We start from the raw sequence: 24277 nt of genomic DNA, 5'->3' as shown, positions 1-24277 counted from the left end.
ATTAAAAACTTAAATAGTATAGCAAATGATATATTTCTATGATAACTAATATACTTTAGAGGGAAAAAAATCATTAGTTGTACTTCCACCTGAGGAAAACCATTATGCTGTTTTCCTGCTTCCTTGGTGGAGCTTAAGCTGCTGGGTATCCAGAATAGAGTTGGATAGTAGAGCCTTTGCAAAGAGAATAGGCAGCTGAAGATGCATTTGATGCTGTTTGGCTATAAGCACTACTCAGGTGAAGGAGGTCAAGTGTATTAAACATGGAGAGACAGCAAAGAGCATGAGGGCAAAATAAAAATCTCTGTGTGTATGAATGTGGGTAAGTTCTCTCCCTCCCTTTTAGTTCTGTGAGTTGTATATTTTGGTCAGCAAGGAATAAATTGTCTTTTTGGCTCAAGAGGCATCTAAGGAGTAGACAATTTCAGGTGTTCGATGAGCATTCTGTCTTTGCACTCCAGAGAAGGCCAATCAATAAGCGAATCAGTGTGTTTCGGCCCTTCTCATCCCAACCAGGGCCTGTCCAGCTGCTCTCTAAGCCTCAAGAGCCATTTCCAATCTCATCAAGGTTCCAGAGTCAACTACTCAGACTGGTCTCTCTGCAGTGGATCTATATTTATGGTTGAGGACAAGAACACTCTCTAACACTCTTATTTTCAGTTCCCCAGATACATCCCATATGGGAGAGTCGGCAATAGGCAATTGTTTTTCATTAACATCGGAGCATGTGTCTTGGCTTTCCCTTTTATATATGGGATGAGGTGGTGTTATTTCTCTTTGCCTATTTAATGGCTGTCTTATTCTCTGAGGAAAACTATCTCAAGAGATTCTGAAGAACATAATAAAAGCCACATTTCCCCCAGTGGAGGCTTCATAGCCAGCATCTCTAGAACTATCACAAAATACTCCCTCAAAGCTGCCTCCAGAGAAAGGCTAGAGCTTCAGAAATAGCATCTATGACATCAGAACATAAGGAAAATGATAAGCAGCTATGCATTTTTGTACATTTCACCTGAGGCCATCGTTGATGGCTTGAATCACAGTATTTACATACTATTTATTACTGTCTAGGAGGTTTTCATGATCACAATTTCTACAGTCAAAGTTAGGTCTTTCTGTCAACCTCTGTCATAATCACATACGTTTCTTTTACCACTTCTATCAAAGTTTATAACCACCTAGACATCTGAAGTTAGACCCATCTACTCAATTACCCATGCATATATAATTCCAAGAAGATAGCCATAGTGGACAACCTGCACATGTTCAGGAGATAGAGTTCAGCACTTACAGACACTTGATTCATTTTCTCTGTAAGACTATCCAACTTCAACTAAAGACATGCGATCTTTCAACCCATCTCCAAGTTTCACTGTATAACATTAAATAAGCAAGTCACTTTTATCTTGCTCTCGAGACACCATTTTGAGGGGGGGCGGTTGGGGGGAGACAGATTTGTACAAAATCAAGAGCAACGAGTCACTCAGCCAATCACAGAATGATTCAAAGAGAAATGGCGACACAGAACTGACACAGAGCTGTTCTGTATGGACTGAGCTAGCTGTGCAATAGGAAGTGTGAAAGTAAAAATGGAAAGTTTGGGGCTTGAAAATTTCTTTTATTTATTTATTTTTGGTTATACTTGGTTGAAACAGTGTAGGCTTCACTGTTGTATGTAATTGTGTAAGTCTTCATTTATCTTTTATAGATGACCAAGGAAAACTATGCCCTTTCGTTTAGTCCTTTAGCCTCTAAACCTTGCACAAGGATGTAAATATTTGTAAAATGGTAAGTGACCAAGCAAGGGTTCCTTATTGATACATAGATGAGCAAGGCACCGCATACATACATTATCCTGTCAACTGAGGAATTCAGATCAGAAATTGTATTAATAGACACAACAGACTATATTGCAGGGCAACGTGTATTCCCAGGTATTCTATATATAAGAAATGTTCTATACTTGGGAAATTCCTCAGGAAAACACAGGTGGTAATGTCTAATTTATATTTAGCTAGGGGAAGCACAGAAAGATTGAAGTGGAGGAGAAATTCAGACCCAGTCTTTATGTCTCCAAGACTTAGAGATATACGTCTTCAGACTAAAAAGGAAGTTTTAATGAAGACTTGCTACATGATAACATGTAATCATAAGGTAGTTTCTACATCATTGTATCCACTGCCTAAAAGAGCTACCTAAATTATGAGTTATCCATGTTTATTAACTTTCGTTACATTAGTGTTTGATCTGAATAAACACAAGATACACAAGAGTGGGCAGTTGGTCCTTTATATATGTGTAGATGAAGGCATTTAAGGTGCAATGATTTTCCCATAGAGAACTTTGTAAAGAATGAGAGACAAAAAGAAATAAGTGGCTTATAAGTTTCACATCTTTTTGTTCTACTTTATCTGAAGTTTTTCCCTCTTTAAACTCCACAGCATGTCAGGCCCAGAGTTCAGGCCCCGCGACCGGACCAAAAAAATAAATAAATAAATTCCACAGCATGTTCTGAATTGCACACGTGACAAAAATGGCGCTATCTCATATGATTGTGGCATTTTACAATAACATGACTTAAGGAAGTAAACTGGGAGTAAATAGCAAAAATTACATACATTATATGCATTTTCTTTCTGTTTTCTTGAATCCTTATCTTAGCAAGCCCACTATAAGGAATAAATGAACGAGTTAGACTAGCCAGAATATAGAAGACATATGCATGTAGTTTCCACCATTGCATTATTTATATCTACAAAAGCAAAAGTATAGGAATAGCCTGCATGTACTTCTGTGAATGAATTGAGTACATCAGCAATAAGTAATGTGATGTCAGGAAAATGAACCCTTAGATATGTATTTTAATGTTTTTTCTTTCATGCATGTGTTTCTAACGCATTTATAAGATTATCTCTTTGTTGCTTTGTATGTCCCTACCCCACAGTATAACCCCTGCTTTCACTATATTTGATGTCAGTATAACTTGAGGAGGAGATGGGGAAAAACCAGTTGTTTAAGGATACAGGTGGACCTGTTGCAACAATGAGAAGTACAAGTTGTCATGTCCAAAACGAGCTTTACAACGTCGGGGGGGGGGGGGGGGAAGGAGAAAGATTGGGATTGGAGGGAGAGGGGAGGCTGGGAAGGGATGTGAAGGGTAAACAAAGGAGGAGGATGCAATGCTTGGTAAGAAATGTACGCATTATCCTGCCCATGCAATTGTAACCCCTCTGTACAGTATGTTCACAAATAAAACAAGATTAAATTAAAAAAATCTTATATACAAGACAAACTATACAAAAAAAAAAAGAAATGTATTCGTAGCTGGGAAGGTGGCTCTGTGGCAGAGTGCTTGCCTTGCATGCCTGAGGCCCTGAGTTCGATTCTTCAGCACCACATAAGAAAAAAGCTGGAAGTAGCGCTGTGGCTCAAGTGGTAGAGCACTAACCTTGAGCTGAAGAGCTGAGGAACAGTGCCCAGGCCCAGAGTTCAGGCCCCATGACTAGACCCACCCACCCCCCAAAAAAAGAAATGTACTCGTTATCTTGCCCATGTAATTGTAACCCCTCTGTACGGTATTTTCACAATAAAAAAAAAATCTGTTGAAGAAAAAAAAAAAGAAAAAAACCCTACAGCACTGCACAGCTGTAAAAAAGAATGACAAATATCTTAATATGTATTGTTGAACAAAAGAAAATAATTGCAGCATGAAATGAATGAAGGAGTAGAAGAGAGAGAGCAAGCAAGAGCTTATTAATATGCTAGCTGTTCTTTCTTGGGAAAGTCATAAATGATGTTCAAAGGATCCCAGGGCTCAGTTACCACTCTAGAAGTAGAAATAGGAGGATGGCAGTTTGAGGGCAGCCTATGTAAACAGCAAGTGCTAGCTTAAAAATGAGCTGGGTGTGGTGGTAATCCTGCTATTCCAGAGACAGAGATAGGAGGATCTCAGTTCCAAGACTATCTGAACAAAAGCAAGAGATTGTGCAAAAGGAAGAACAAAGTTGCAGAGTTCAGATTTCCCACTTTCAAAAAATCAAGATAGGGCAGTGCTAGTACAAAAATAGACATAGAAGAGAACTGAGAATCTAAAAATAAATCCTCACTTTCATTGTTTAATGGTCTTTATCCAAAGTACAATGTAATTCCATGATGAAAATATATTTTCAACAAGTGTTGGAGGAACACTTGTGTTTTCTTTTTCTTTTATTCTAATTTTATTGTCAAGGTGATATACGGAGGGATTACAGTTGCATACATAAGGTAGTAAGCACATTTCTTGTCGAACTTCTTACCCCCACCTCATTTTTCTCTCTCTTTCCCTCCCCCATCCTCCCTAACTTGTACAGCTCATTTCCAACATATTGTCTGTGAGAATCGTTGTTGCGTTGGTTGCCCCTTAGTCCTTTGTCTCACCATTGTTTTGTTCCTCCTCCCTTCCCTAATTCAGATAACCATATAAACAATACCCAGAGTACTAAAAATCAAATACAGTGATAACACTTGTGTTTTCTAGGAACAAAAAAAATGAAGTCAGACCACTATCTTATACCATATACAATAATTAAATCAAAGTAGGTAATACACATAAATGTGAGATATACCACAGCGCTATTAGAAGAAAATTATAGTACATTTCACAGTTACTTCTTAGGTCTAACATTATAATGATGAGTGCTAAAAAAAAAAAAGACATACATTGGACCCCATAAAAAGGAAAAATGATTCATTTTAAAGCCATGTCAAGAACTGAGAAGATACTCTGGAAAGGAATAGGAAATATTTATCAAGACTGATGTCTAGAAAGCCTCCTGTGACTCTAACAAGGAAAAGAGAAATGAACCTGCTTAAAATTTGATGCTGGGTCTAAATATTTATGGATGGAATAATCCCAGAAATGGAGAGAAATAAATGCCCAAAGACATAAGAACAAATGTTCCATATTGTTATATATTGGAAAAATGTAAATCAAACCTACTAGTGGAGAGTGGTAAGCCCTCCCAACAGGGAGCTGTTGCTTCGATTACTCTGCAATACATGTGAAGCATTTATCCAGAAGTGAACTATTTGCTACTAGAAAAAAACTGCTCCAACTTACTTTTAATGGTAACTTTACTGTATTTTATTAGTAAAACAAAATCTTAATGGCATTAACAGCAAAAATATTGTAAACAATTTTCAATAATAGTAAAGAGGTAACATTGGAATGCTGGGTAGAGCATCTATCTTGATCTCATTGGGAAGTAGGATTTTCAGTGAGAGAGAAGAGTTACTGCTGAGATTAAGTAAGTCTGTAATTGTGAGTATAACTAAGAAGTACCATTGTGGAACTCTGGTGTGTTTATCTTCAACTTCATTGTGTATTCTCATATGCATTGTGCCTATAGCTACTAAAAATCTATAACGAACATCATAACATATCATATGATTTACAAACTATATTGATTGCTTGGAAGATTTCTGAAAATTCACAGGTTATTTTGAAAAGTGGTAAATAAAGGGAAGATATTAGCTTTCTTATATGAATTATCAAAGTAACTACATACAATCAATGAAATCAAGTTTAAATTTCAGCTAAGACATAAGAATTCAAACATTACTGGTCCCCAGGAATCTTTGGTTCAGGCAGTGATAATTAGTGGCTCACAAAACTGCAGACAGATTTATTTGTATCAAAATGCATACTATTATCTATAACATAATCTTGCCAAAAAATCTGATTTGAATTTGAACAAGTCTTTAGACCCAGCCACCAACTGGCATAAAATATGGAGAGATGTGGCATAAATGCAATTTACAGACCTTCACTTTGTAGAAATGCTTCAGGGAAAATGATTTGAGCTCATCATCAAAAACTCACTCTGAATGATAAAATAAGAGTTGGTCAGGAAAGCAACACTTAAAAGATACCTTAAACCAGGTGCTGGCGGCTGACACCTATAGCCCTAGATGCTCAGAAAGCTGAGATATGAGGATCATGGTTTGCAGCTAGCTCTGGCAGAAAAGTTTGTGAGACTCTCAGGTCCAATTAAGCATCAAAAAAACTAAAAGTAGAGCTGTGGCTCAAGTAGTCAAATATCAGCCTTGAGAGAAAAGGCACTGTAACTCTAAATTCAAGTGTTAGTCAAAGAAAAAAAAGAATGCCCTGATTGAATGCATTAATAGAATATAAAAATTCTATATATGGTTTTAAAAGAAAAAGTCATTAGTACATCCATCAGAAAAATGTGAACATTTGAGTATTTAATGAAAGCCATTAACTTACATGGCTTACTCAAGTTGGAACCCGATTCATCCTTGCTTGCTCTTTTCCCAGTGAAGCAATGTTTATTGGTTATGAAGAGAAATAAATCGTGTTCTTATATTTATTTGGCTTATTAGGCATAAAAATAACATAGAATGACTTATAACTTTTCACTTAGACAGCTGAGTTTTCTGCATATACCAGAATATGTGTGAAATTTATTTTCCTTCTGTGATCGTGTTATATAACATCAAAATATATCATCTTTATGTACATTAAACATCTGCTTATGATACCATGAATATGAAATCAATATTTTTCTTTTTGTGTTCATAATATAATGTCTTAGAAATCTTTTCATATTAAAATGTAAACTATTTAAAAAATTGATACACAAAATGCAGCATTCGTTTACTGGAACTTACTTGCATGCTCCACTATTGATAGGCATGGGAATTGGGTTTTTTTTGTTTTAAAGACTGATGTAATGACAATACTTATAAGAATATTCTGGAATTTTTTTTGTCTTTCTTTTTTGGTAGAACCCAGGACGTTGCACTTGCTAGGCAAGGGCTCTGCCACTAAGCTACATCCCAGCCCCTGGAATACTTTGAAAACATATCCATAGTGGAAGTTCCTTGCAATGAAATTACAGGGTCAACAACCGTGTGTGTGTGTGTGTGTGTGTGTGTGTGTGTGTGTGTGTGTGTGTGTGTGTGTGTGTTTAGAGATATTCTTATATTGTTTGCAAAGGAAGTTTCACCAAATTACACCTCATTCCAAAGCATATGGGATAACTCCTTTTTTACACCAAGCTGTGGTGAAAATGTTCTCATTCAAGCACATTAATGAGAAGAAGTCATAACACACATTTACTGAGACTGAATTGCCTTCCCATAATTTAGATTGTGACTTCCACTAGGTTGTGGTGTTATCAAAGCTATTAATTTTACTTATGCTTTTTCTTGTGACATGTGATGATCCAATTTAAACAAAACAACTAGATATTGTTTGTATAGATAGTAAGAATTAAAAAAAAATTTTTAACTACTTGTACAAAGGGTTTCAATTGAACAAATAAGAATATGAGGGCAATGAATCTTTTTTTTATTTTTTAATTTAATTTAATTTTTTTGTGAACATACTGTACAGAGGGGTTACAATTACATGGGCAGGATAATGCATACTTTTCTTATCAAGCATTGCAGCCTCCTCCTTTGTTTACCCTTCACATCCCTTCCCTACCTCCCCCCTTCCCCCCCACCCAATCCTCCTCCCCCCCCACCAATGTTGTAAAGCTCGTTTTCGACATGACCTTGTACTTCTCATTGTTGCAAAAGGTCCACCTGTATCCTTAAACGACTTGTTTTTGAGGGCAATGAATCTTGATCCGAATCACCCCTTCTAGATGGTTGGGATTTGACGCCTGCAAACCTTGGGGTTTTCCTGTTGTCATGATGAACTAGTTGGGTGAAATAATACTTTAAAATGAATTTCACATTACATACTCTTCAATACTTATTGCTAAGTCACAGGAAGAGAAATATGAAGGGCTATTGCTCAAAAAGCAAGGTCTTAAAATTTCAAATTATGCTCAACCAACAAGTCATAGAGCTTCCTTCTTGTGTAGCCCACAGGGACCTCTCCTGGTCAGGGAGAATGCTTTTCCTAAGCTGTGAAAAGCCTGCTGTGAGCACTCTCTGCTCAGAGCCTGAACATCACAGTGTCACCATTCAATAGTTTTAGCACCCAGAACAAAGCTGGTTCTGAAAAACTCTTCTGTGGAGATCCCTAGCTGAAAATCAGAACTGTCCACCAATGAGACCACTCAGGAGGCAGCAAATTGAATTTGGGGAACTGAATTGTAAGGCACTTAAATAATCATCCTTTTCCCTGGTAGGATTTTGTTCTAAACTTTGGGTGCTGTTTCTCTGATGACTTTATTGATCCTTGTATGGAAAGCATGTGTGTTAAGTGCCAGTTTTGACAGTCTTGGCTTTATTATTTCCTATGGTGATTCTTGAACAACAGTTTAGCTTCTCTCTAATATAGTATCTTCTTTCTCCTATGCAGTGTCTTTTTAAACTGCCTTTTCTTTTTTGGCATGATCCAAGGGCTCAGGGTTTTTACCCTGTTTTATTCTAAAATTTTCTTTTTGAAAACTTGCACCTAAATCTATGATTCATTGTATTATTCTATTGTGTATGTGCAGGGATTTAAATGTATCATTGCACAGTGAATATCTAATTGTCTTAGTGCCATTTGTTAAACTGTCCTAGCCTCTTTATCAACAGCGTTCTGTAAATGTGAAGCTTTATTTTTAGGCCCTTAATTATGCCCATTTAGTTATATGTCTGTGTTTTTGTTAATGCCACACTATCTTAATAATGTTAATGTGTTCAGAAATTGAGTGGAAGTTCTCCACTTTTGATTCTTCTTCATTTTTTTTTGGGGGGGGGGTGGTTGTTGAGCCAGGTGCTGGTGACTTATACCTATAATCCTAGGTACTTAGGAGACTAAAATCTGAGATCTCAGTTCAAAGCCAACCTGGGCAGGAAAGGCCATGAGACTCTTCTCTCCAATTAACTCTCAAAAGGCCCAAAGTAGAGCTAATGGCTCATGTGGTAGAGCACTGGGGCAAAATAATAAAAGCCTGCTGATATTCTCATGGTGATATGTTCCATTGATTCATTGCTCAATTTGAGAGGAATTGTTATATTAACAATATTGAATCTTCCAATCTGAAAATACTGGTTTTCATTTACTTCATTTTTTAAAGTTACTTAATTTACCTAAGCAAATTTTTCTAACTGTCAATGTACAATTTGGCAGTTTTCTGTTAAATTTAGCTTAATTACTTTTTTATTTTTCAGTGTTGCCACTGTAGTTATATTTTTACATTCTTTTTTTATTGTTCATGATTGATTTTTGGATCTTAATCTTGAATTCTGCAACTCTATTATACGCATTTATAAGTTCAAATAGTTGTTTTTTGGGTCCTTTATAATTTTCTATCTGCAAAATCCTATTTTGTGTAATTGAAGAATTACTTCTTCACAGAAGAAACACGATTTCTTCCTATACAAGGTGAATATTTCCTTTATTTTCTTGCACTAGACAGAACCTCTAGACTGGATAAGAAGCTAGAGCAGGTGTTGGAGAGGAGGCATTGTCCTTCCCCCTGGGATTTATTGCAAGTGTTGAGGAATGTCACTTCCATTCTGAATTTGTTAAAAAGAGTTCTTGTCATGAGATAGTATTGTTTTTATTCAGATACTTTTCTGTCTCCATCCATATAATTATGTATTTTGCTCTTTATTAAAATGATCTATAGAGCTGGGAGCTGGTGGCTCATGCTTGTAACCCTAGCTACTCAGGAAGCTGAGATCTGAGAATCAGTTTAAAGCTAGCCTAAGCGAGAAAATCTGTGAGACTCTACTCTCTCCACTTCTCTTCAATTTAGTATTAAAATGCTTAGCTACAGCAATAAGACAAGATGCAAACATAAAGGGGATCCAAATAGGGAAAGATGAAATAAAACTCTCTCTCTTTGCAGATGACATGATCTTGTATTAAAGAACCCCCATGGACTCCATTCCCAAGTTACTCGAGCTGATCTGAAATTTTGGCAGAAAATAGCAGGGTATAAAATTAACCCTCAAAAATCAATGGCTTTTCTGTATGCTAATAATGAGAAGAGCATGGCTGAAATCAGGAAAGCAACTCTTTTTGTAATAGTCCCCTCAAAAATAAAATACCTAGGAGTTAGCTTAACTAAAGAAGTGAAGGACTCTATGATGAAAACTTTAAAAACCTGAAAAAGAAAATTAAAGCAGAATTGAGGAAGTGGGAAAACCTTCCATGCTCCTGGATTGGGAGGATCAACATCGTGAAAATGGCAATACTGCCAAAGGCTATCTACAAATTCAATGTGATATCTATCAATATCCCAACCTCATTCTTCAATGAAATAGAGCAATACAAATATTCATATGGAAAAATAAAACACCCCAAATAGCAAAAATCCTTAGCAGAAAGAACTACTACAAAGCCATAGTAAAACAGCTTGGTATTGGCACAAGAACAGACCTCAGGACCAATGGAATAGAATTGAAAATCCAGAAATGAACTCACAGACCTATAGCCATCTGATCTTTAATAAGGGAGCTAAAAAAATAGAATGGAGGAGAGACAACCTCTTCAGTAAATGGTGCTGGCAAAATTGGTTAAACACCTGTAGAAAACTAAAGCTACATGCTAATATATCACCCTGCACCAGAATCAACTCCAAATGGATCAAAGACCTCAAAGTCAAAGCAGACAACCTGAAAACATTACAGGAAGCAATAGGAGAAACTCTAGAGCTCCTTGGCACAGGCTGAAATTTTCTTAGTAAAGACCCAGAAACACATCCAATCAAAGAAAGGTTAGACAAATAGGATTTCATGAAACTGCAGTTTCTGCATAGCAAAGGACATAGAAAGCAAGATCAAAAGCCCACAGATTGGGAGATCTTCACTAGCCATACAACAGACAAGGGTCTCATATCTAAAATATACCTGGAACTCAAAAGATTAAAACCCCCAATAACAAATCCTCAAAGAAACAACCACATGATAAACAAGTGGGCTAAAGACTTAAAGAGAGACTTCTCTGAAGAGGAAATAAGAATGGTCAATAGACACATGAAGAAGTGCTCAACCTCGCTAGCCATAAAAGAAATGCAAATCAAGACAACATTGAGATTCCACCTCACCCCAGTTAGAATGGCTATAATCAAGAACTCTAATAGCAACAGATACTGGAGGGGATGTGGACAAAAGGGAACCCTGCTGCATTGTTAGTGGGAGTGTAAACTTGTTCAACCACCTTGGAAAGCAGTATGGAGGTTCCTCAAAAGACTCCAGTAGAGCTCCCCTATGACCCAGCAATCCCACTTTTAGGCATTTACCTAAATGCTCACAAACAAGCCATCCTAAAGCTACAACTATGTTTATTGTAGCATTATTCACCATAGGTAAGATATGTAACCAACCCGGATGCCCCTCCTTAGATGACTGGATCAAGAAAATGTATATATATATATATATATATCCATATATATATATGGATATATATATATCCATATATATGCATATATATATTAATTCTATGCCTCCATCAGAAAGAATGATACCACCTCATTTGTTAGGAAATGGAAAGACTTGGAAAAACATTATATTAAGTGAAGTAAGCCAGGTTTCCCTTATCTGCAATAACTAGTAAATGTCTAGGACAAGCAGAAGAGGTATGACCATATAAGATGATGCTAAGTGAAATGAACCCCCAAGATAAGGACACAAGAGACTTTTTTTTCTTGTTGTTCTTTTTAATGTACTTATAATGTAGTAGGTGATTTTTTTTTGTTTCTTTGTATGTTCTTCTCCCATGGTACAACCCGTTTTCAATGTATTTGATTCTGGTGTCCTGCATCTTATATAAACATTTTTGGCAAGGGGAAGGGAATAACAAAAATGCTGAAATAAGGATAAAGGATCCATTGTAACAACGAGATGTCCAATACACTATATTGAAAATGAACTTTACAACTTTGTGGGGTGGAGAGGTGGGGAGGAAATGGTTGGTAGGGGAAAAACAAAGGAGGGGGTAACAATGCCCCATAGGAAATGGACTCATTGCCTTGCTCATGTAACTGTAACCCCTCTGAACAGTATCTTTAATATATATATACATATATATATTTAAAATAAAGAAAATAAAATCTGTGAGACTCTTGTCTTCAGTCAACCACCAAAGAGCTAAAAGTGGAGCTATGTCTCAAGTTGTAGAGTCCTAGCCTTGAGCAAAAAACTCAGGAACAGAGCCCAGGCTCTAACTTCATAACTTCAAGTCCCAGAACCAGCACACACACACACACACACACACACACACACACACATACATACAAGTATGCAGTATATTATAGTATATTAATCCTCCTCAGTTGTGGTGTTTAATGTTTTTTTGTTTATTGAAGTATTTGAGTTGCTAATATTTTGGGGGAATCTTGTGATTAGCAAAAAATAGCCATAATATTATTAGTCACATTATAAGTTTGTGGTCCTAATCAAATGAAATAATGTGCATAAAATACCCAGCATGTTGTCTGACACATAGCAAGAGCTTAATTGATGTAAACCATTCTGATTAAACAATTACAATAACTATATGAATGGAAGAAGAAGGTCATTAAAATAGTAACTAATATTTGTTACTTGCTATTTCAGGCACTATTTTAAGCATTTTATGTGTATAATTCTCACTTTCCCAACAATCCTATTAGGTATGTGCTATTGTACTTGAAGACACTAAGTGCTTATATAACTTGCTCCAATTATAAAGAATATCAGAAACTCAGCTAGGTCTTGAACATAGGCAGATTTTCTCCAAGGCCAAGTTCTTCATCATGATGCACCATATCTGATGCTGGCCTGTTGTAAACCTTATAGCTGTGCTACATGGTGAATAAATTATTCCTGCTATACCAATTACCTGTCTGTTAGTTTTGTAAAGAGATTTGTTATAGATTAACATATACAATATGAGCTATCGTTTTAACTCAGGTCTGTCTGAAATCTATGTATTTTCCACTTATATTTTCCCAGAGTGTGTTTTATAATTGATGACATTAATGAATCAACCAATCTTTTTCTTAAAATATTAAGACCATTTAGAGTTAATTATATATTTTCTCTGCCTGGTTGGTGGGGCTGTTAGAAATTACTCTTGATCAGGTACAGTATGAAGTAGCAATATGAAGTAAAGTCCTTGTGATGATTTTCAGGCTTTTTCTTGCAATCATTAGTGAAAAGATATCTTCTCTGTCACAACCCAGTAGATAGTCTTAAAGAGACACACAATATTTATCCAAACAAAAAATGCATAATCTTTAGTCTTTTGTGCTAACAGTACTTAGCTTATGTTATTCACTATATTTCAGTTCTCTTAAAAACTAATTTAACATATGAACACCTGTGCCTCACACCTGTAATCCTAGCTACTTTGAAGGCTGCGATCTAAAGATCTCAGTTTGAAGCCAGCCAGGGCAGGAAAATTGATGAGACTCATCTCTAACTAATCACCTAAGTTGGAAATGGATCTGTGGCTCAAATGGTAGAGCACTAGCCTTGAGCTGAAAAAGTTCAAGGAAAGCTCCCAGGTCCTGAATTCAAGCCCAGGACTGTAAAAACAAACAACTTTACCACCCAATCATGAGCTAGTACCACAGTTTGAAGACCACTGGGCAAGAGAGTATGTTTTTGATCTTTTTCTTGGAGTTGGTTTATCTCAGGTTGGCTTGCATGGAACAGCTTCACATGTATATATAAATGATTCTTTGGCCTTGTATGATACCCAAGTTGCTTTGTAGAAGAACCTGGGAAGTTTATATTAGACCCACCTGAAGTTTGTATTTTAACCTTGCTTCTTGCCAGGCTTTTATTTTGATTTTTACCAATTTGTTAGGCTTTTCTGTAAGTATTCATAGAATCTACATTTCTGATAATGTGCTGATATCAATATTGCAGGTACTCCAAAGTTGTGTATTGAGGCATGAATAGTAAGAAAAGAAAAAAAAACAGGTATGAACCTCAAAGGTGGGGTAGTAATAAGTAGTTAATGTGAAAGCATCCAGAAAGATGCTTGCACATTAGGATAAGTTCAGTGAATAAGATAATGACTCTGCATAAAGCAGAGGGATCCTACTTGATATAGAGTGTTAGAAAAGTCTTCTGTAAGAAGTAACACTTGAGCTGAGACTTGAAAGATTAATAGCATGGAATCACTACACAGAGACACAGAGTGTATCACCTGGCTTATAAGGCTGCAGATGGATTAAACAATTAATTAGGCATGGAAGGAAAACTTTTCAAAGGTAAAGCTGGGAAGATAAATAGGGATAGAACAAACAGGCTCCTATAAACAAACCCTGGAAAGGAGATAGATAGCTTTTGGAGGCTGGATAATATGATCAAATTCACCTTTAAAAAAAAAACTGAAATGTGGACAATGCACTGGAGAGTTCCAAGATGAGAGAGCTAGGGAGAGGTAGGGAGGTATGGTGGGAGGGGTGGGGGGGAGGTGAATTTGCTGTTGTATTTACCTGGGTCAAAGGTATTAGGGAGGGTCTGAGAAGGTGGCTCAGTGGTAGAGTGCTTGCCTTGCATGCATGAGGCCCTGGGTTCGATTCCTCAGCACATAAGCAGAAAAAGCCGGAAGTGGGACTGAGGCTCAAGTGGTAGAGTGCTAGCCTTGAGCTGAAGAGCTGAGGGACAGCACCCAGGACCAGAGTTCAGGACCCACGACCAGAAAAAAACAAAACAAAACAAAAAGGTGCTAGGGAGAGGATCAGGCTGGTGGTTTTTGTTAGTCATCTCCTTTCTTACTTGAGCACCTTTTGAAATAAATTTCACAAGCACTGGGACCTGACCTATTCATTTGAGAGCTGTCAACTGAGAAATAAATAAACCATAGTATGACATGCTAAGAAAAAGTACAGAAGTAGTACTTCTGTAATAAATTGCAATAAATTGCTGAGGCCTTAAAATCAGATTATGATATGATATGTTCAGGTTTATTACCAAATTGTATCATGCCTACTTTAATTTAAATTTTATTGTAAAGGTGATGCAGAGATGGGTTTCAGTTATGTAAGTCAGGTAATGAGTACATTTCTTTTTGAACAGTTTTTTTTTTCTCCCAGTTTTTCCCCTCCCGACCTGCCCACTTACTTTTTATTATACATGAATCCTGGAAAACAAAATATTCATATTCTCTCCCTCTATGAGTTAAGAATTTGAGAGAAAGGGATTCATGTGCATGTGCTGAATAAGAAAGATGATTTTTAAGGGGTAAACTTGCTTTCTGATTTTTATTTATACTAGCTAAGGGAAGCATGTTGCTTCATGCCTTGGTCTCTTCTCTCTTTGATTAATAAATTTCCTGCCTGTATGAGCATGTTATCCTGGTAAAGCAGACATCTTGATTCTTTTGCCTCATTCAGGCTGACTTTAATGCAACCACTTTCTTTGGCTTGAATTAATGCAAGGCAGGTGCTGGTAGCTCACATTTCTAATTTCAAGTCCTCTGGAGGCTGAAATCGGAGGACTGCAGTTTGAAGCCAGCCTGGGTAGGAAAATCTTGAGACTCTTAACTCCAATTAACTACTATACAGTCAGAAATCGAGCTGTTGCTCAAGTAGTGGAGTGCCAGTTTTGAGTGAGACAGTGCATAGGCCCTGAGCTCAAGCCCGAGTGGCCCAGTACCAGTACTCTTGCCCCCATACACATATACACATACCCTAAAGAACTTAGTGTAATAATGGGTGAAGAATCCTCCAGTCTGTCACCAGATTTCTGACCTATGCCTGGAGTTTCAGACAGTTAAGAACAGATAGTAAAATGGGTCTTTTCCCCATGCTAACCAAGGCTGAGTGAAACGTTTTACTCAGCCTTAATCCTCATCATTCCAACTCATCCCAAAAGGCCTTGCTCACATTCCATGAGCAAGCCTGCTTTCTGCTACATTAGCTGGGAGGTCCCAGGCATGGTTACATGTTTTTTTTTTCTCAAAATACTGGTAAACTATATAATTAATAATTTATACTGGTGCAATTGGAAGGACTGAGAACCGAAGTGCTGAGACTCAGAAACTTTCCAGGTGCCCATTAAGCCAATAGCAGAGGTGACCCACCCATTATTTCCTGAAAGACAATGTGAAGTATAGGGATCAGAAATTTTACAAGGCTCTTCCTGAATTTCTCTCTAAATTCCCCCAAGAACTTAATTTCTGACATCTTCTGTGTGAATCAGTCCTCAGTGATAAACAAAATTGTGTTTATTGAACCAGTGACTATTAGGGACCATTAGTCTTCATTATTTTACAACCTCCCCTGATGAATGCTTCATTGAATTTCCTGCTCTTGGTTTTGATTCTAAGTCCCTTCCTTCTTCTTTAGTACAGCGATAATTACAAGGAAGAAAATGTACGGAGCACGGCTGTTCCATCACTGATCTACAGTCATTTCCTAAGCGGGGATTTTAGCATTGAGACTTAATATGCATCCCTGGGTACTGCTTTCAGGCACTTAGTTCTTTAATGCAAATAAACTTCCAAATGCCATTTCGGTGACATTACATTAAAAAGAGTCGTCAAGCAGTGTTGATACAGAGAACTTTATTATGACTAAAAATCATGTCTGTGATTTGAGCAAATCAAAACCAAATCTCCACCGTAGGAAAATGTATTTCATGGAGACTCAGCACAGACCAGAGTCCAAATGTGCTCTTTGTGTTCCATTGCCTCTTCCAATCCCTCAACTGCATGCTCCTTGAGTGGGAAAGCCATATCTGATCACAGAGCCTGCCTCAAACCCACCTGTGACTCCCCAGTGTCTGCAGATTTTTGAATAAGTGCCTTTCCCCTAGACTCAAGCTTCTCTATCAATCTGCTAGTCCAGTCAATCCAAATGTTTCTCTCCCAACAAGATTGCCTCCTACATCTGTGCATGTATATATATATATATATACTATATATATACTATATATAAAAGTATATATAGTATATATAACCTATATATAGTATATATAACCTATATATAGTATATATATACTATATATATATATATATATATATATATATATATACTATGTTTCTCTTTTAAATTGCATTTTTGTACCGGAGAATGTTTTGGCTCCATGCCATTTGTTAGGATTTGGCCTCGTGCACGTCACTTAGATTTCATTGTGCTTCCACGTCCTTGTGTGAGAATGGGGGTGACTTTGGGAGGCCCCCTGGGACACGTTGAAGAGTGCTTCACCAGCAATATCAGATACCAAATATCTAATATCAAATAGGAACTTTTGTTTTTCAGTTACTGTTATCACCATCCTCTGAATTTTAGCTCAGGCTTTATCTTTGGTGAAATACTTTCCTACCTTATTATTCCAAGACTGAGAGAATATTTCTTTGTACTGGTTACTTTGGTTTTGGGTTTGAACTCAGGGATTCACATTTGCTAAGCAGACACTGATGTAGAGCCACCTCTTTACGCCCTCTTGCTTTGGTTATTTTTAAGATAGGGTCTCACTTTTTTGCTCCGGCCAGACTAGACCATGATCCTCCTATTTATGACTCTCTTAATACCTAGGATGGCTAACAGATGCATGCCACCTTACTCAGCTATTATTTGAGATGGGGTTTCATGAACTTTTTAGCCCCACCTGTTCATGAACTGTGATCTTCCCTGCCTCAACCTCATGAGTAGCTAAGATTATAGGAATGAGCCATAGCACTTACTTCTTTATTACCTTTTTAACATCTTTTAAAAAATTCTTGATATGGGATTAGAGAATAGTTCAAGGTGGTGCAAAACATTTTTAATGGGCCTCCTGTCACTATGATTATGATATGAATAAGCAATGAATAAATAGAGAGCTTCTGATTCCTTGGGCTTTATAGTAATGCGAGCCCATCACAAACGAGTGTTTATTGTACATTAAGCCAGACGATAAATATAAACATCCATTTTTTCCTCATTAGGATCAACTGTAATAGCTACCCTAACATTTCCATTTTACACATGAGGAAACTGAATACTCAAAGTCAGATAGCTTGTGATAGATCATTTACTCCCAAAGTTTCAGCTCTTAGCTCAAGAGCATACTGTTTTGATCTGTGAGGTCTCATACTCCTGAATGGTAAATGCACTGGATACTGACTTTATTAATGTGGTTCCAGGTATTCTTTCCAAGATGAAGAAGACATGTTCATGGTGGTGGACCTCCTCCTTGGTGGGGACCTGCGTTACCACTTGCAACAGAACGTTCGCTTTGAGGAAGACACAGTGAAGCTGTTCATCTGTGAGCTGGCCATGGCCCTGGATTACCTGCAGGGCCAGCGCATCATTCACAGGTCAGCCGAACCCAAGGAGATTTGAACTAAGCTTTGAACTGCATGCACAGGAGAGCATTCCTTTCCTTGTTGAGCATAGCATTTAATGCTCATTTGAATTTTACAACCTCCCAAGTTAGGCTGATCATTCCCATTTTTCAGACTATAGTAAAAAAAAAAAAAGAGCACATAGATCTTAAGGTCACCATAAATGATAAATCAACCACCACTGGTACTTTGTTATAACTAGGCCAAGACAAAGATGGGGAGAGATGTCATGTGGAAATGAAATACCAAATGAAGTAATTGAGATAGAAATGAGGGAGGTACATGGATAGGAAAATATAGGATAAGAAAAAAGAAAGAAATTTCCTTGGGGAGAAAATTTGAGTCTCTGTGGTATTTTTCTATAATGCTGTCTATATCAAATGTATTCCTAATGCACATGCTGCAATTCAAAGCAACAAAAGCAGTATGCATTGTGTACTTGAGCCATCTAAAGCAAAAAGACACACCAACAATTCAGGAAGCTGTAAACCCTTAGGTCCAAAAGAGAGAAAAGGCCACCACTTGCAATTGTAAAGAAATGGGTAATTTCAATGGTGGTTTCACACATATGATCTCATTTGAACTCTAATATCCCCTGTCATTAATGTTCAGAACAGATATAGCTAGATCAGTACTAAAGTTAAGGAAACATGGTTTGTAGACATTGAATTATTACCCAACATTATGATCCTAATTAACATCAAAACAGCTACTATTGATTAGGGCTTAGGTACTTTACAGATGTTAGCTAACTACATCCTCAAGCTTAACAATGAGTCTACATTTCATTACAGTGTTCCTATATATCAGATAACGGAGCTGTAGCTCAAAGACAAACACTTAATGAGTGATATTGCAAGAATTTAAACCTACATTCTTCAGACCTGTAAATCAGTTTCGTTATGTCAGTTTACATTAATTATACATACAAAATATAAGCAGCAATGCAATATCATTCAATAAAATCAGCACACATAATTATGCCACTGTCAGCTCTAATCTTTGAAGAATTCATTGAGACTTTAAGCACAATTATGGCTCATTAAATAGATATTTGGGTAGATAAACTACTTGGCCACTACTAGTTGACATTTATTTGGATTAGTAAAGAGGCTCTGGATGAAGAGGTATGTCATAACTTGGAGATTCTCTATACAGGCACCAAGAACCACACAGCCAACTTTTTTTTTTTGCATTAATGGTATTTAACTTTCCATCTTTGGAGAGTTTGTTTGTGTTGGAAACATGCTCATCATGCAGTAGTTAAATGGCAAGCACATCAATTAATCCTGTAGGATCTTGAAAATGAATGTATACACCTGGTGTTTTATTAATAAATGGAAACCCCATTTTCAGGCACTCTTTCTCCTGTATTGACCTGGTTCTTCAAATGTCTTATGAGAAGTTCCTTATGTCTGCAGTCTGTGGGATCCCTTCAGAATGGGCACACATGTTCATTGTTCCCCAAGTTGCTGACGATAGAGACACCAGATTGCAGATAGTTGCAATGAAAAGCCATTATGGCCTCCGAATGCCTTCTGACTATTCTTTTCTATTTGAATGTATACTTTCTTGTATTAGGCTTTATTTGCATCACAAATCAAAATACTGTGAACATTCTTGCCTGGTACTTAAAATTCTATTCCAAGAGGAGTTTAGAAGAATGTCCCCTTGTGATCCTCAATAACATATTATTTTTCTGTTCTCTCCCTCATGCTTCATTATGCCATCATCTTTTGCCACTTACATCAGAAGCCAATGATGAACATTCTGTTTTTTGAAGTTGACACATCCTCATTATTATTGTCTATTTCCAGAGAAGCTTTTTGGGATGAAATTTCTCCTGATCTGGCCGATGAATGGTGGCAATCACAGTAATGTTCTGAATGCTGTGTTAAATTGAGGTGTCATCCTTCTGGGGCTAGAAAACAATTCAGATGTGTTGCTCTTGCCTGTGGTACCCACCCTACCTCCCATGAGTTGTATTTCATAGGCTGTCATAACATCTTGGGCTACTCCTGAGGAGTTCTGACAGCTTCAGTGCACAGCTACTTAATTTGTGTCCTCAATTTCATTGTATATGCCACAAGTCAGGGCCACTTTTGTTTTGCTTCTCATTGTGTTGCCTGTATGTGACAGAAGTATGAAGGAATGAATATGGTCAAGCCTTGTGAATGACTGTTTAGAGGCTTGGAATCACAAACAATAAAGACAGCAGGGCAAAGTAGAGAATAAGGGATGAATAACCTAGAAGTATATGTATGTATTAAACCAATTTAAAACTTAAAAAGATAGAGGAGGACTGGGAAGGTGGCTCAGTGGTATAGCGTTTGCCTTGCATGCATGAGGCCCTGAGTTCGATGCTTAAGCACCACATAAGCAGAAAAACCCAAAAGTGGCGCTGTGACTCAAATGATGGAGCACTAGCCTTGAGCTGAAGAGCTGAGGGACAGTGCCCAGGCCCAGAGTTCAGACCCCATGACTGGCAAAAAAGAAAGAAAGAAAGAAAGAAAGAAAAAGGCAGAAGAAAAAATAAATGAGTTAGGGAAGAGTAATCTAGATGGGGTCAATTTGATCAAAGTACATTTTGTATGCATATTTGGAATGATAATAATGAAATCACTTTGCATAATTACTTACTAAAGGGAAAAATTAAGACAAAATGAAAATATGGAACATTAGCTAAGGAGTTCCACCCACCACAGCTTTTACCCTGGGTTGTCCACACTGTTTACAATTGAAGCCAAAAACTCCTAAAGAGAGCATTAATAATAATTTGGAAGAGATAGTCAAAACTCATAAATTAAGAAATGGAGGACATGTAGCATCATTGTTAAAGATTTTCATGACAGGAGATCCAATAGACATTTTAATTATGACAGAAAACTGATAAGTAACATTTTCTACCCTCAAAATACTTGACATCAATTTGATGTTATATCATTTTGAAATGGTGTCAACTGACTGTGAAAACATGTACATAGTAAAATAAAAGGTATTGGCCAATATCAGGAATTTAAATAATGATGTCATTCTGAAACTAGGGTTCATGGGCTAGGTATAAAAGTGGGAAGCGCACCATGGAAGAGATATAGGCACCCAAGTATTATAATTCTTTTTATTACATCTCCTCAGTTTTAGCCACAATTTCTTATTTATGATGATGATTAAGCAGAGTGTTTTATAATACATAATGAAAACATTTCAAGGAGCAATGATAAAATTAAACAGATTTTTTCAAAATTTAACAAACCAGTGCTCTGTTTGACTCTAAGAAGATAAAATATCATTTACTTAGAACATTGTAGGGAAAGCACTCCCAAATTCCAATTTATCGAAAGTGGCTCACCTATAATTCTAGAAGTTCAGGAGGTTGAGATCAGAGGATTGTGCTTTGAAACCAGCTGAGCAGATAAATCAATGAGAATCTTATGCCCAATTAACCAGAAAAAAGCTGAAGCTAAGATTTTGCTCACTTGAGCTGTGGGTCAAGTGGCAGAGCATTAGCCTTGAGCAAAAAAGCCAAGCAAGAGCACAAGGCTCTGAGTTAAATACCAGCACATGCATGCATACACAGATACATACAGGCATACATGCATAAAATACAGTTGATTTCCCAAGTGAGAAAAATCTGTTTGCACTAAACGGAAGGTAAATTATGGGACAAAATTCAGATTCACAGCAATAGTCTTGCTTCTGGACATAGTATAAGAATCAAATTTGCCATAAGCAGTCAAAAAGTAAGTGTGGAACAGGAGCAGGAGGCTGCCATTTCCTGAGGGCTTCCTTAGTACCAGACACTGAACTAACCACTTGTGAGTGATTCCATCTAATATTCTCACAACTGCAGGAGGTCATTGGTGGTAGTGTCCCATTTTTCAAAATCTCTATGAAATTCTAGTTCCTAAGCAGGTTGCAGGTTATCCCACGATGCATGGTTTGTAAGTAGGTGAGACATCGTATTAAGGAGATTCAAAGCTTTAACTACTCTGCACCTGCAGATGTTTGGCATTGCTTCAAGCCCTGAGGAGGGGTTGGAGCAAGATAGGCATGACCACATGCTTTCAGGCATTCTCAACCAGCCTCTCAGGCAAAGATGGTACATACTAAACCAACAGATAGAGAAAGTGCCTGAATCACATGTAAAGTTGTGTGAGGAAGGCTGGAGTAATTCAGAAAACAAGATGGCCTTAGGTGAGAAAACAGTTTAATGATAGCTCAGAGAGCTTAAAAGGATTTCATTAGCCAAAGCAGAAAGATGAGTCTAGTCCTTGTAAGAGGAGCTACATCTGCAAAAATAATTGTCTTGCTGTGGAAACATAGAATGGACGGTTTCAAACATTGTCTCCCACTGGCTTTCCTGCCAACAATGTCTAGTGTATTTTTTTTCCTAAAGCACTATAGGTCTTGTTTCTTCCATAAACTCCATGTAGTCCACAAAGGGGAATTTGTTGTATTTTTTTGTAATTCTATTTTACTGCACAAACTTGCATTTTTGTAGTTTCATAAATATGTAGAATCATTGTCTAATTTTCATCAATTCAAAATCCTTCTTTTTATAGTTGTTAAGTACACAGAGTTGCATAATAATTACCAATTCTGTCTTGTACCATTAAATAAATTTCTTTTAGTCAAGAAGTGAAATATTTTTCTGTGAGCATAGCTTGAAAACTGGTTGTAAATTATGGTCAGCTTCTAGATTACTATACTTTATTGCTCATTTTAAACCAGTGAGTTAAGGCTTTAAATTATAGAGGAAATTGTTTCCTATTAAAAATAAGAAAATATAAAAGTTGTTACAATCCCTTTGAGGATAGTACTATTTGATCTGATTGCTACAGTCTCTCCAATGAATAATTTGAGGCAAAGTAATTTTTACAGGCAAAAACTGCATTTGTATTTATTCTTTGTCAGATGTTAAAGGACGCTCAATTAAGAATATAGGCTACCAAGATTGTCTGAGATTGGCTAAGATAGTTAATAGAAATCATCTCAGATAAAAATGCCATCTGAATAGATGGCTGACTGTTCTTCTTTCTTCCAAGAATTGCTACACTGTAAGAAGTTATAACTCACTGATAAATTCCTATAGAAAATAATATAAAATCTAATTAGGCAATTAGAGTACAACAGAGAGAACTACAAAACGTTTTTATGCGTGTTTTATTGTAAAAATACTGTACAGAGGGTTACATGAGCAAGGTAATGAGTACATTTCCTATCAAGCATTGTTACGCCCTCCTTTGGTTTTTTTCTCTCTTTGTTTTTTATTGTGAAAATACTGTACAGAGGGGTTACAATTACATGGGCAAGATAATGAGTACATTTCTTATCAAGTATTGTAGCCTCCTCCTTTGTTTCCCCTTCCCATCCTATCCCATCCTCCCTCTGCCCTCCCACTCAACCTTCCTCCCCCCCCCCACCAAAGTTGTAAAGTTCGTTTTCGACATAAACATCTCATTGCTGCAAAGGGTCGACCTGTATCCCTATTTAAATGATTTGTTTTTCCCTTCTCCTCCACAAATTATAACATCAAATACAGTGAAAGCAGGGGTTATACCGTGGGGGGAGGGACATACAAAGCAAGAAAGAAATAATCTTATAAATGTGTTAGAAACAATCGCATGAAAGAAAAAAAACATTTGAATACAGATCTTAGGGTTCTTTTCCCTAACATCAACTTATCTGACCTTTTCTGCTTGACTCAGACATATACTAGTTATTGCAAATAACTATAACCTATGTTTCTTTGAGCCTGGCTTACTTCACTTAATATCATTTTTTCCAAGTCTTTCCATTTCCTAACAAATGGGGCAATGTCATTCTTTCTGATGGAGGCATAGAATTCCATTGAGTATAAATACCATATTTTCTTGATCCATTCATCTACTGAGGGGCATCTGGGTTGGTTCCATATCTTAGCTATGGTAAATAAGGCTGCAATAAACATAGTCATGCTGGTAGTTTTAGTGTGGCCTTGTTTGTGATCATTTGGGTAAATGCCCAAAAGTGGGATTGCTGGGTCATAGGGGAGCTCTATGTGGAGTCTTTTGAGGA

The 24277-nt window shown here is 37.0% G+C and overlaps 1 protein-coding gene across 1 annotated transcript in view; it reads left to right on the top strand.

Moving 5' to 3' along the window:
- Positions 1 to 24277, top strand: part of Stk32a (serine/threonine kinase 32A) — a 120328-nt gene that overhangs the window by 43123 nt on the left and 52928 nt on the right. Inside the window, exon 4 of the mRNA XM_013025528.1 lies at positions 18020 to 18193. Coding sequence (XP_012880982.1) covers positions 18020 to 18193 — 174 coding nt within the window. The remainder of the gene's footprint in view (positions 1 to 18019; positions 18194 to 24277) is intronic.

Source organism: Dipodomys ordii, unplaced genomic scaffold, assembly GCF_000151885.1.
Source record: "Dipodomys ordii isolate 6190 unplaced genomic scaffold, Dord_2.0 Scaffold85, whole genome shotgun sequence".
Classification (NCBI taxonomy): Eukaryota; Metazoa; Chordata; class Mammalia; order Rodentia; family Heteromyidae; genus Dipodomys; species Dipodomys ordii.
This window is presented reverse-complemented; position numbering and strand designations above follow the sequence as displayed.